An 11,927-nucleotide genomic window follows, 5' to 3' on the forward strand; every position below is an offset into this window, starting at 1 on the left:
ATAATAGGTATAGTTGAGAGTGAAGATTCCCAACTTAAAGGGCCAATAAATATCTTCAACAAAATTATAGAAGAAAACTTCCCTAACCTAAAGAACGAGAAGCCCATAAACATACAAGAAGCCTACAGAATGCCAAATAGACTAGACCAGAAAAGAAATACCTCCTGTCACATAATAATCAAAACACCAAATGCACAAAACAAAGAATATTAAATGCAGTAAGGGGAAAATGCCAAGTAACATATAAAAGCAGACCTATCAGAATTACACCAGACTTCTCAACAGAGACTATAAAAGCCAGAAGATCCTGGACTGACATCATACAGACCCTAAGAGAACACAAATGCCATCCCAGATTACTATACCCAGCAAAACTCTCAATTACCATAGATGGAGAAACCAAGATATTCCACGACAAAACCAAATTTACACAATATCTTTTCACAAACCCAGCATTACAAAGGATATTAATGGGAAAGCTCCAATACAAGGAGGGAAGTTATACCCTAGAAAGAGCAAGAAAGTAATCCTCTTCCAACAAATCCAAAAGAAGATAGCCACGCAAAGATAATTCCACCTCTAATAACAAAAATAACAGGAAGCAACAATCACTGTTCCTTAATATCTCTTAACATCAATGGACTCAATTCTCCAATAAAAAGACATAGGCTAACAGATTGGATATGTAAACAGGACCCAGCATTTTGCTGCATACAGGAAACCCACCTCAGTGACACAGACTGACACTACCTTAGAGTAAAAGGCTGGAAAACAAATTTTCAAGGAAATGGTCCTAAGAAACAAGCTGGAGTAGCCATTCTAAAACCTCCAGCCCAAGAACACAAAGGGAGGGACTCACAGTTCCACCTGTATAGATAGTTTGAGGGTGGCTTTGTGAGGCATCAGTGGAAGTAGAGGGCCTTGGTGCCTGAAAGTTTGGATTCCCTAGTGTTGGGGAATTTGAGAGCAGGGAGGCGGGAATGGGAGGATGGTGGGAGCACATCCTCATAGAAACTCCCAGAATATATGGATTAGACATGACAGAGGCAGGCCACCAGAAGACTAGATTCCAGAATTCAAACAAAAAATTATCTTGATCCTAAAATTTGTTTTGAGAATTGTATATTGCAGAACACACAGCCTTGGTGTATCTACTCATCAAGCAAGCTGAGCAGACCTGCTCGAACCTCTGATGTCCTGGAATTTCAGCTGGATTCAACGAAGACACAGAAGTCAGAGGCTTATCAATTTACTCTTCCCCCTGCCTCTCTTCTAATATCTCAACGCCCGTAACCAGCTTGAAGAAGTTAATGAAGAGTCAGTGCCCCTATTCCCTGGGCTTGGGGACTGAGGTGGTTAATACTGTGCTGTCTTTCTAGAGAAAAGTAGTGGTTTTGTTGGAACAGGGAGGAATAGCTAGGATATAGCATAGCCATATCATATTGGTAGGAATCTGTATAATTGTTATTAAGTTGAAGTTATAATTTCTTAAATGGTACAAAATTTACTTTGATTTCAAATTTAAGGTTTTCATTGGTACAAGTTTCTTATTGATATAGAAGTGAGATTAATATTGTTACTCTCATAGGCATTGTGCCTATATAACAGATTTAGGAATACAAGGCTTAGACCCAGTCCTTTAACTTTCTTAACTGATTTGAGATAGTTAGCCTGTGAGTTAAGGGCCTATAGCAAATTCATAGCTCTGAGTTTATTGTTAGGGTGTTTTCTATATTTTATTTAGAAATAGCTGAGAGGAGTTATCAGACAACAGTCCAGATTGCCTTACATGGATAGTTGGTTTTCAAAACATCAGAAGTCCACAGAATTGATGTTACAAACATTTCTGCATTAATGTTCATTTTTATTAGAGACCTGTCTGCTCCTGACAGCTTCCTGTCTTGGATTCTAAGAAGAAATTGATCATCTTTGGAGTTATTCCAGTTGTGGTTGAGACAGCCACTAGTCAAGAATTGCCTCTTTTCATCTATAGACAAATTACTGTCCTGAAAAGGACACACTTGTGGAATAGTCGACTGAGTAATCAGCCCTTAACAATTCTGCATCACTCGGTCTGTCAGATGATCCTGGGCCATAAGGCTGAATATCGGATACTCCAATGTTTTGTAGTATAGGGACTGTCCAGGTGTTCAGTGGTCTCTATAAGTTGGCTAAGTTTTAGAAGCTATGCTTTGTGCTTCCCATAATTTCAGTTAATTCAGTCATTCTGGATTTCTGATGGGGTTGAAGACTTATAGTCTCATAGCCAACCCAGGCTATTTCCTTTGAGAGAAAAGATTTGAGAGGATGGTTTTCAGCTGACATTCATTCTAAAGCCCAGAAAAAAGCCAGGTTCAGAACTAAGTCTTTTAGTTAGGAGAGATGACAGAGGTTCTGGTTAGTCAACAAAATGATGGACTGGGTATTAGGTTTATCTTGTACCTTACTTATACAAATTGGTATAGTTATGCTTTAATTGTATTTTGAGAGAAGTTGTATTTTAACAGGAAGGGTGATATGTAGGAGGAGCTAAGGTGGGGGAGTAAGGAGAGGAAGAGGAGGAGTAAGGAGAAGAGGAGCTAGGAGAAGAGAGAGGGCGGGGGAACATGGAGGTGGATGTTCATGTGTCTCCGCAACTCAAAGATAGTTGGTATATCTAGGTTGGGTATTGGGTTATACTTTTGATTGTACGGACATCTTGTTATTGAGCATTACCAAACTTATAAAGCCTTTGATTAACATTTTTTAAAAAGTTACTAATATAAATAAATAAATAAATGAAAAAATACAATGACACGAGAGCACAACAGGAAGTTGTCACAGTGTGGAGACCTGATGACGATGCTTACCAGCAGGGTCACCAAAGATGAATGGTTTAGGCTGTTGGGAATGTCACAGGAAGAAGGAAAAACAGGGTCCCGAAATGGACTTGGAACAGAATGGAATCAACCCAAAGTGAATGTATTGGAACACCATCTGAAGTGACTCTCACTACATACATACATACATACATACATACATACATACATACATACGTACATACGTACATACGTACATATATACATAAGTACATACATATGTGCATATATACAGGTATGTACTTACCACTTCATGAGTCACCTACAGTTTTTCTTGAGATTTATGTGTTTCAGTGTTTTGTCAGTATCTGTAACATATGTACCATATGTGCACAGGGCCCCCAGACAGAAGAGGGTATTGGATTCCCTGGAACTGGAGTTAGAGATGATTATTAGTGGCCATGTTGGTGCTGGGAATCAAAAGTACACTTCTGGGAAGGCAACAAGTGTTCTTAACTGCTGAGCTAACTCTCCAACCTAAGATTTTAAAAATAAGTCAAAAGAGCTACTACCCAGAAGCAATAAAAGCCCAACATGAAATGGAAAGGGGAGGGCACCCCACAAAATAACAGAATAGTTACTTAGATGCAGTTCAAGAATTATCCAGTTGATTAAGAGTTGATTTATAGGTCTAGAAAGACGACTCAGAAGTTAAGAACTTACTGCTTTTCCAGAAATCCTGACTTTGGATCCCAGCCCCGGTGTCAGGTGGCTCACGACTGTCTGTATATCCCCTCCAGGGAATCTGACACCTGGCCTCTTGACACCCACATACACTGACACAAATACAAACATCTTCAAAGGAAAATGTCATCTACAAGAGAGAAGTTGAGCAAGGAGGCACATGGCTTTAATAACAGCACTCAGGAGGCTGAGGCAGGTGGATCTCTGAGTTATAGGCCACTGTGGTCTACAGAATGACTTCTAGAACAGTCAGAGATACATAAAGAAACTGTCTCAAAATAAATAAATAAATAAATAAATAAATAAATAAATAAATAAATAAAAGTGTGTGTGTGTTCAATCTATAACTTTTAAAAGGTGGTGATGTTTCACATAGAAAATAATTTAAAACTATAGTTGCTGGAACCTGCACACAGTTTGCTGTGCATTGTCTAGAAGGCCTTGTCAATTCTCAACCCTTAAAGGAAGTGTGTTCATGTATGCAATCCTGGTATTCAGGACTTTTGTAGCCCGTGTAGGACTGAGTTCAGAGTGAGCCTGGACTACAGAAGAAACTCTACTACCTCAAAGACCCCATGGGACACTGAGCATGGATGAAGTAAAACAGTGAAGTCTGGACTGTGCTTGCAGCCTTACCAGAGGCCACAGAAAAACCCTTACAGGTTTGTAGCTGATGGTTTGCTCACCCTTATACAACTTAGGACCTCCTGCCTAAGAGTGGAACTGCCCGCAGTGGCACTCACTAACCAAAACACCCATAGACCTGCCTGCAGGCTAATCTGATAGAGGTATTTTCTCAGTTGAGCTTCCTCAGATAATTCCAGCTTGTGGCAAGTTGACAAAACAACCAATCAATACAGACAGGCTGCCCACATCATGTGAACAGGACCACAAGGCAACACAGGATTTCTGTAAGGGTGGTGTGTGAGACAGAAAGCAGAGACTTAACTGGGTCCACCCTCAACAGGTCTGTGGAGGGCCAAGTTCACTACTGCTGGAGAAGTAGGAGGGAAGAGAAGCCAACGTGTGTGAGCCCACAGCCAGGCAGTGGCAGAGACTGGAGGCAGGAGAGAGATGGGCATGTTGAGGGAATATTTCAAGGAAAAGGAGCCTCTTACCCGAGTCTGACTGAAGGCTGCCCAGCTGAGAGTCCAGAATTTCAGCAAGGCTAACAAAACTTGCCACAAAGATAGCCCACATAGAGATACACTTCCTCCCGATAGAGATAACGAAAATAACGATGTTAAAATGGCGGGGAGTCAGGCTGAAGGCCTGAGTGTATGTGACTTTTAAACTCAAAGGTCCTTACAGGTTTACAGCTGGGAAAGGAGTAACTCCTTTGAGAATCTCAAAAACATGATTGTGATTGTTGCTGTTGTAGTCAAAACATGTCTTAATTCCCTTGTAACCTAGGATAATAGGATTTAATTTAATCCTTGAGGTCTATGGCTTTCTCTCTTTAGCCCATACTCCTCTCCAAGGCACCCTAGAATCCACCCTATGATCTCATTTTAAAACATTCCTAGTTGAACATGGTCGTGCATGCCTTTAATCCAGTATGCCGTATGGGTGTTTTGTCTGCATATATGTCTGTGTACCATGTGCATGCCTGGTACCTTTGGAGGCCCAAAGAAGACAACTGTAAGTGACCACATGGGTGCTGGGAATCAAACTGGGGTCCTGTGGAAGAATAGCAAGTGCTCCTTACCACCAAGCCGCTTAGTAAATACAAAATATACGTCATACTGACTTGTCCTGAAAGTTTTTGGTTAAAAAGTTAAAGTCATTGGAAAAATCTCAGAGCCTGATGGTGGTGCACACCTTTAGTCTCAGCTCTTGAGAGGTAGAGGCAGTCAGATCTCAGAGTTCGAGGCCAGCCTGGTCTATACAGAGCAAGTTCCAGGACATCCAGGGCTTCATAGCAAAAAAAAAAAAAAAAGCAAAAAGAAGTGAGCTCTTATAAATGGCATTGATCGTTTGTTGCGTTTTGATCCAAAGCAACAGAAAAATAACCAAGACAAAGGGTTTCTCTGCATTTCCCAGCCTGCTCCTGGATGCAAGCAATCCTTCTGCCTCTGCTTGCCAAGTAGCTGGAACTACAGGTATGTTCCACTGCCTCTGACTTTACACTGTCATTTTTGTTTCGTTTTGGAGTTAGGCTCTCCTGCACTCCAGGCTTCCCTCAGACGCACTGTTACAGAAGCTGGCTCCTGCCTGCACCTGCCAGGTGTACAGAGGTTTGCTCTGTTGTATTGTCTATGTATTGTAAAGTTAAATTCTGTATCCCGAGGTCTAGTTGCCTTAAGATGAATGAATTATCACGAATGCCAGCTTTTGTTTGCAAACCTTGCCCCTTAATTTAAAACTATTAGTTGAATAAAGATGCCTACAGCCTGTGGCTGAGCAGAAGAGAGGTAGGCGGGGCTTTGGTTCCTGATCTTGGGGTCTGAGGAGAGACCACAAGGGTAAGGAGAAGGGGGAATAAGGCACCATGGGGTTGGTGGATCATGAGGGGAGGGCCAGGAGGGCTGGCCAGTTGGTCCAGGCAGAACATGGCAAGTGATATCTCAGGATTTTGACAGGGAAGTAGACAAAATAGCATAGAGGGTTAATATCTGGTTTGCTCTAGTGCTTAAAGGTGCATTATAAATAGAAAGGTTTTGTGTCTTTTATTTGGGCTGGTCTCAGGTGGGGTAGAAACACCCAATTAATGCTTATACAACACAGATCCTGGGATTCCAAGCATGAGCCAGCATGCCTAGCTTATAATGATCTTTTAAAACTCACAAAAGTTGAGTCACAGGTAATCAGACACCATTCGGTATTTGTGGCCTTGTGATAAGTGCATGATAGACAGTTACAGGGGAAGGAGTTAGAAGCCTGTGCGTTCTTGGAGTTTGCCCAAGCTCCTGGTGTTGGTGGCTCTGCAAGCCCCTGTAATCCTCCACAACCCCATCTTGTTAACTCTGGTAGTGTATTTGGTGGTTTCCTGACCTCTGCTCCCCCAGGGGACTATCCGACAAGCTTCAGACACCCCTGTTTAAGGTCTTCCCTATCTTCAATCAGCAGAGACCAGAGTGTGTGTGGCTATCATCAATCTCAATCTTGGACCTCTATTGCTGTGACAGTGCGCCCCTGGTGGGCTTTTGGAAGAACTGCACAATTTCAATTTCCACATTTTCTTTTAAATTTAATGAATGAATTAATTAATTAACACTCCAGATTTTATTTCCCTCCTAGTCCACCCTCTGACTGTTCGCCATCCCATACCGCCTCCCCACCCTCCTGTCTCCATGAGGATGTCCCCACCCACCCCCCACTCCCCACTCCCCACCCACCAGACCTTTAAACTCCCCGGGGCCTCCAGTCTATTAAGGGTTAGGTGCATTGTCTCTGATTGAATCCAGTCCCACTAGTTCTCTGCTCTATATGTGTTGGGGGCCTCATATCAGCTGGTGTATGCTGCCTGGTTGGTGGTCCATTGTCTGAGAGATCTTGGGGGTCCAGGTTAACTGAGACTGCTGGTCCTCCTACAGGGCCGCCCTCCTCCTCAGTTTCCTCCAGTCTCTCCCTAATTCAATCACAGGGGTCAGCAGTTTCTGTCCATTGATTCGGCACAAATATCTGCATCTGACTCTTTCAGCTGCTTGTTGGGTCTTTCAGAGGGCAGTCATGATAGGTCCCTTTTTGTGAGACTCTATAGCCTCAGTAATAGTGTCAGGCCTTGGGACCACTCCTTGAGCTGGATCCCACTTTGGGCCTGTTTGCTGGACCTTCTTTTCCTCAGGCTCCTCTCCATTTCCATCCCTGCAGTTCTTTCAGACAGGAACAATTATGGGTCAGAGTTTTTGACTGTGGGATGGCAACCCCCTCCCTTGATGCTTTGTCTTCCTGTTGGAGGTAGGCTCTGTAAGTTCCCTCTCCCTACTGTCTGGCATTCCATCTAAGGTGCCTCCCTTTGAGTCCTGAGAGTCTCACCTCCCAGGTCTCTGGTGCATTCTGGAGGGTCCTGCCTACCTCCTACCTCCTGAGGTTGCCTGTTTCCATTCTTTCTGTTGGCCCTCAGAGCTTCAGTCCTTTTCCCTCACCCAATACCAGACCAGGTTCCCCTCTCCCCTGCCTCCCCCCTTTCCCTCTCAAGTGCCTCCCTCCCCGAAATTTCCACATCCTAAAGGGTATTTCAGTGTTAGGGATTCTCTGGAAATTTATTTCCCCATAGGTGTTCCTTTAGGAGTTCATCCAGCCCTTGTTGACAAAATATGTTGTCAAATGTCCACTATATAAATAATTCATTTACTGAGTTAGCTGACCCAAGTTATCAGAGACTATAAACTTATTGGGCGAATCTAAGCCTCCCCCACCCCCTAAGTGACAGAGGTGACACTTGGCCAAGATTAGGCATGTATATGTTGGGATGGGGGTGTCCTACAAAAGTAGGAAGACCCTGGAAGGTCTGGTGGAAGTGATGGTGTTTACACTGAGCACCGAAGGGAAACTGTGTTTCAGAAGTGGTCAAGGGTGGCACTTTCAAGACAGAAGGACAAACGGATGTTTGTATCCCTCCTCACTGTCCGCCCCCTCCCTATCCCCATTTCCACCCCTCTCTCATTAAGTATGAGAGCCTTCAAGCCACAGTTCCTCAGAGTGTCCCCAGGGATGTGGGGGCTATCACCACACACTCCTTGTACTCTCCCAAGTGGTCAGCTTGGGTCAGAACCCTGCATTTTGTTGCCAGTTGTGGCCCCACATTTTCTCTGCCCAGTGGCCTTGAAACAACCCCTTTTCTCTCTCCAGGGCTCACAAATCTCTTGGAACTGCACTGCTTAACTGAGTTTACCTAACAGGTGTCTCTGGAAGACTTTAAGAGCAAAGAAAAGCTGAGTGAGCAGGACCAAGCGTACTCTGAGTGAGGGCACCCTGGTTCTGGAACACAGGGTGCAAGCCTTCAGGCCCCAGCCCTTGATCTTCTTCCTTCAGTAGGGGCTCCCCTTTGCCTCTTCCATCCCACCAACCATCCTTTCTCTAGTCCCTGGGATTCAGAGGCTTTTTCCCCCCACAAAGACCCAGCAAAAGATGCCTCAGGACTCAGACTCTTAAGCAGTTGTTGGAGGGGCACTCCTGGTGCTCAAGGGATAGAAGCCTATTATGGTAGAAGGAACCCTGTGTTCACAGAGAAACCACTTCATGGCCACTAGCCTTCTGATTGTTGATGTGCTGTTCTTGGTTCTACCCCTATCGGGACACTTAGCATTCGTTTTGTAAGGCAAAATCTGGCCGCAAGATGGCAGCAACAGGTTAAAAAACCCTTCCCTCAGATAACTGTTGCAACCAGACTTTAGCCTGGCAAACTCCTGGGAAGAGAAGGACCCTTACTTGTGCTACAACCTGACCTAGAAAGAGAGGCATGCTGAGTGGACATGGATGACCCGGAACACCGAAACCCTAACTCTCTCCATAGTCTAACCGCAGCTCTGAGCTAGGCTTGGACACAGGGCCCTCATAGACTCCTGTGCCATTCCTTCAGTGGCTCACAGTGGTCCCAGAGTGCTTGTAGAGCCCTCTGTAGAATGACAGAGCCAGGTCTGCAAGCACACATAAGCATAGTTTGGTGAGCCGCCAGCTTCAGAGCCCAGTGGCAAGGCACCCAGCCCCTAAGAGCTTGGGAAGAAGAAATCCCAGGGCCTGTGTGGATGGTATCAACAGTGGTCCATGTGCAGAGGGAACTGGGGAGGAATTGTGACCATAGGATCTGCTGGAGCCTGAGGGCGGAAGGAGATGAAGTGGCCATCAAGTCTTAGGTGATGGGTCTTCTGAAAAACCACAGAGGACCCAGGATCTCATGAAGCCAGCTTAGTGTACAGCTAAGTTGCATGTAAGAGAGTCAGCCAAGACACGGGAAGGGGATGGCTGACCATTTCCCAGAGCCAGACAGACTGCAGTGGGGGGGACTCAGAAATGAAGGAGGAAAGACAGGGCCTCCAGGAAGACAGGCACACAGAGAATGTGCATGTCTGTGACAGAATCCAGTGCAGGAAGGATGACTTCAGCTTTATGTGGGACAATAATAGGGGCTGGTCTTGTAGTGACTGGGAGACTTGGGGAACAGAGAGGACAGGCCCTCCTTGGGATTCCTTTGGATACTTTCCATGGGCTGCAGAAGGAGGGGGGACACTTGTGAGGGTCCTGCTGGGCTCCTTCTCTACCTCTGCTCTGCCTTGCCCTTGACCATGTCTCCCCAGTTCCACCTCTCACTTGTATGGAACCATGTCTTCCTCTCAGCCTCAGTTAACCTCGGCTGAGCAGGCCCAACTGCTCAATGAGGACCCTTCTGGTGTGACCAGCCAGAGTGGAAGGCATTCTGAGTTGTGGGAACAAAATGCACTGACCCAATCTGAGGGAGGAAGACTTTATTCGGTGCTCTTGTGTGTGTGCCTGTAGCACATAAAAGTCCATCAAAGGGGGACAGGAACTCCTGCTCTGTGGCTGCTCTTGGGCTCTCAAAGCCTCCACTGGACACAGGCAGCTTTAGGTTGAGACCATGGACAGCAGCCCTGGAGTCTCCGAAAGCCTCGGTGGGAAGATCACAGCCTTTGGTTACTTAGGTGTCTGATGGCCTTCTTCACATGCTTGTCTTTGGGGTCTGCACAGATGAGCTTTCCCTGGACAGTCACAAACCTACACAGAAGGCAGTGAGTAAGAGTCAGGAAATTGGCAACCAGCCACACCTGCATTGACCTGAACACTGAGCTAGCTCCCTTACACACGCCGTTAGCGATTCTTTCCTACTGGGATCCTGACTCCATCCCAGCCTCCCTAGGGCCAGAGCTGTAGGACTTTATGCCTGACTCCCTCCCCCACCCTCCCTGCAGAGCATCTTGAGCCTGAAGAGTAGAAGTGAGAAAAGGAGCCCTGGGCTGTGTTTTGTTTACTCAGACCCAGGGGGGAGGGGTGACGATATTACTTCCTATTGGCTCTGTTACCTGGGATGTCCTATCCATCTTGGAGCCTCAGTTTCAACGTACTTAAAGAGGTTGGACCCCCTCAGCTGTGTGGGGTACAGGAGCTTCCCTGGGTGCTCAAAGCTGCCAGTCCAGGGGAACCAGGTTTGTACTCTCCTTCCCTCTTTCCCAGTGGCCTTCCCTGGGACTCCAAGGCCCACCCACTTCCCGCTCTGGGTTCTAGGCATAGGGGTGGGACAGAGGGCTACTCACACGACAGCATCCCTGGGACACTCCGGTGAGGTCCTGTACCATGTCACCAGCTTCCTGATGGGAATGGCCCCCTTGAAGTAATCCAGGCAGCATTCTCGGCCTACATTGGTGGCTCGAGCTGGAAGAGCAGTAGGAAGTAGGTGTCCTAAGGGTCAGGCCTGTGCCTGAGGACCCCTGGGATGTTCCGACGTATGCCTATGTGAGCCTATGGGCGGTAACTGCCAGTACTTCTCTTTGTATTCTGTTTGTTCCTGGTGAGTGTGTGTGTGTGTGTGTGTGTGTGTGTCTGTGTGTGTGTGTCTTCCTTGTGTCTGCATGTTTGTATATTCATCTGTGTGTGTCTGCATGTGCAGCTGTCTGAATCCAGGGACCTCATTTCAACTTCCCGTTCTAAACTAAATATAAAAAATCTTTTCATACATTCTTGGAACCAGTTCTCCGTTGTTATGTTGTTCCCTGATGATACATGGAGCTCATTAATGAAGCAAATGACAGCAATTCTGAGAATCGTTCGTTCTGTATCACAAGCCCACAATCAAGGCCACTATGCCCTAACATCTCAGGATGAGCTGAGCTGCCCTGTGGTGTTCCAGGTGTGTGTCCAGGTCAGGTGCCAGACATCACCCCATCACCCCCATCACCCCCACCATCCTCAGTACCATTATCCTCCCTCTAGTGCTCCTGCGGCCACCCATTGTGACCCAAGTAAGAACAGACAGCTTGTGTCTCTGCTGTGGCCTCTGTGCGGGTGAGTGGCTCCCACTTGCCCTACCCTGTCTGTACCCAGCTCTCACCAGCGCTGGCATGCTGCAGAGAAGTCCCCAGAATCAGGGCAGCCAGGAGCAGCATCTGAAGTGACATCATAGAACCAGAAGCCCAGCTGAAGGTCTTCATGGGTCCTTCTGCTTGTCTTGGTGCCCAGTGCTGAGGTGACTGACCTATTTAACCTCTTTGGAGGTCATCCCACGCCTTCTGTCCCCTCCTATAATCCTTCCAGACTAGAGAAATTCAAAGAATTTGAGATAATTTAGTAGAAGTCCAGCTTGGGAATGTTTGTGGCTTTCCAGAGAATGGTCACTCGACTCAGGACAGAGGAGGGGGTCTGTGTCTAGGAGAATGACAATGACTTACTTCTCTTTTCAAAGGACTCTTGGTTCCTCTATTAGGAGGATCC

At 46.1% G+C, this 11,927-nt stretch overlaps 1 protein-coding gene across 1 annotated transcript; it reads right to left on the bottom strand.

Annotated features, from left to right (window-relative positions):
- Positions 1-9,934: 9,934 nt before the first annotated feature.
- Positions 9,935-11,660, bottom strand: Ccl17 (C-C motif chemokine ligand 17). Its single transcript, XM_028770471.1, has 3 exons — positions 11,548-11,660; positions 10,754-10,871; positions 9,935-10,217 (listed from the first exon to the last, which is right to left on the bottom strand). The coding sequence occupies exons 1-3, from the start codon at positions 11,645-11,647 to the stop codon at positions 10,124-10,126; spliced, it is 312 nt and encodes a 103-aa protein (XP_028626304.1). The 5' UTR covers positions 11,648-11,660; the 3' UTR covers positions 9,935-10,123.
- Positions 11,661-11,927: the final 267 nt, after the last annotated feature.

Source organism: Grammomys surdaster, unplaced genomic scaffold (assembly GCF_004785775.1).
Source record: "Grammomys surdaster isolate TR1022 unplaced genomic scaffold, NIH_TR_1.0 201, whole genome shotgun sequence".
NCBI lineage: Eukaryota > Metazoa > Chordata > Mammalia > Rodentia > Muridae > Grammomys > Grammomys surdaster.

Coding starts and splice junctions, on each gene's coding strand:
- Ccl17 (XM_028770471.1), bottom strand. CDS start 11,647: ATGAAGACCTTCAGCTGGGCTTCTGGTTCTATGATGTCACTTCAGATG. Junction 10,872..11,547: donor TCTGCAGCATGCCAGCGCTG/GTGAGAGCTGGG, acceptor CTGCTCTTCCAG/CTCGAGCCACCAATGTAGGC. Junction 10,218..10,753: donor TGTCCCAGGGATGCTGTCGT/GTGAGTAGCCCT, acceptor CCTTCTGTGTAG/GTTTGTGACTGTCCAGGGAA.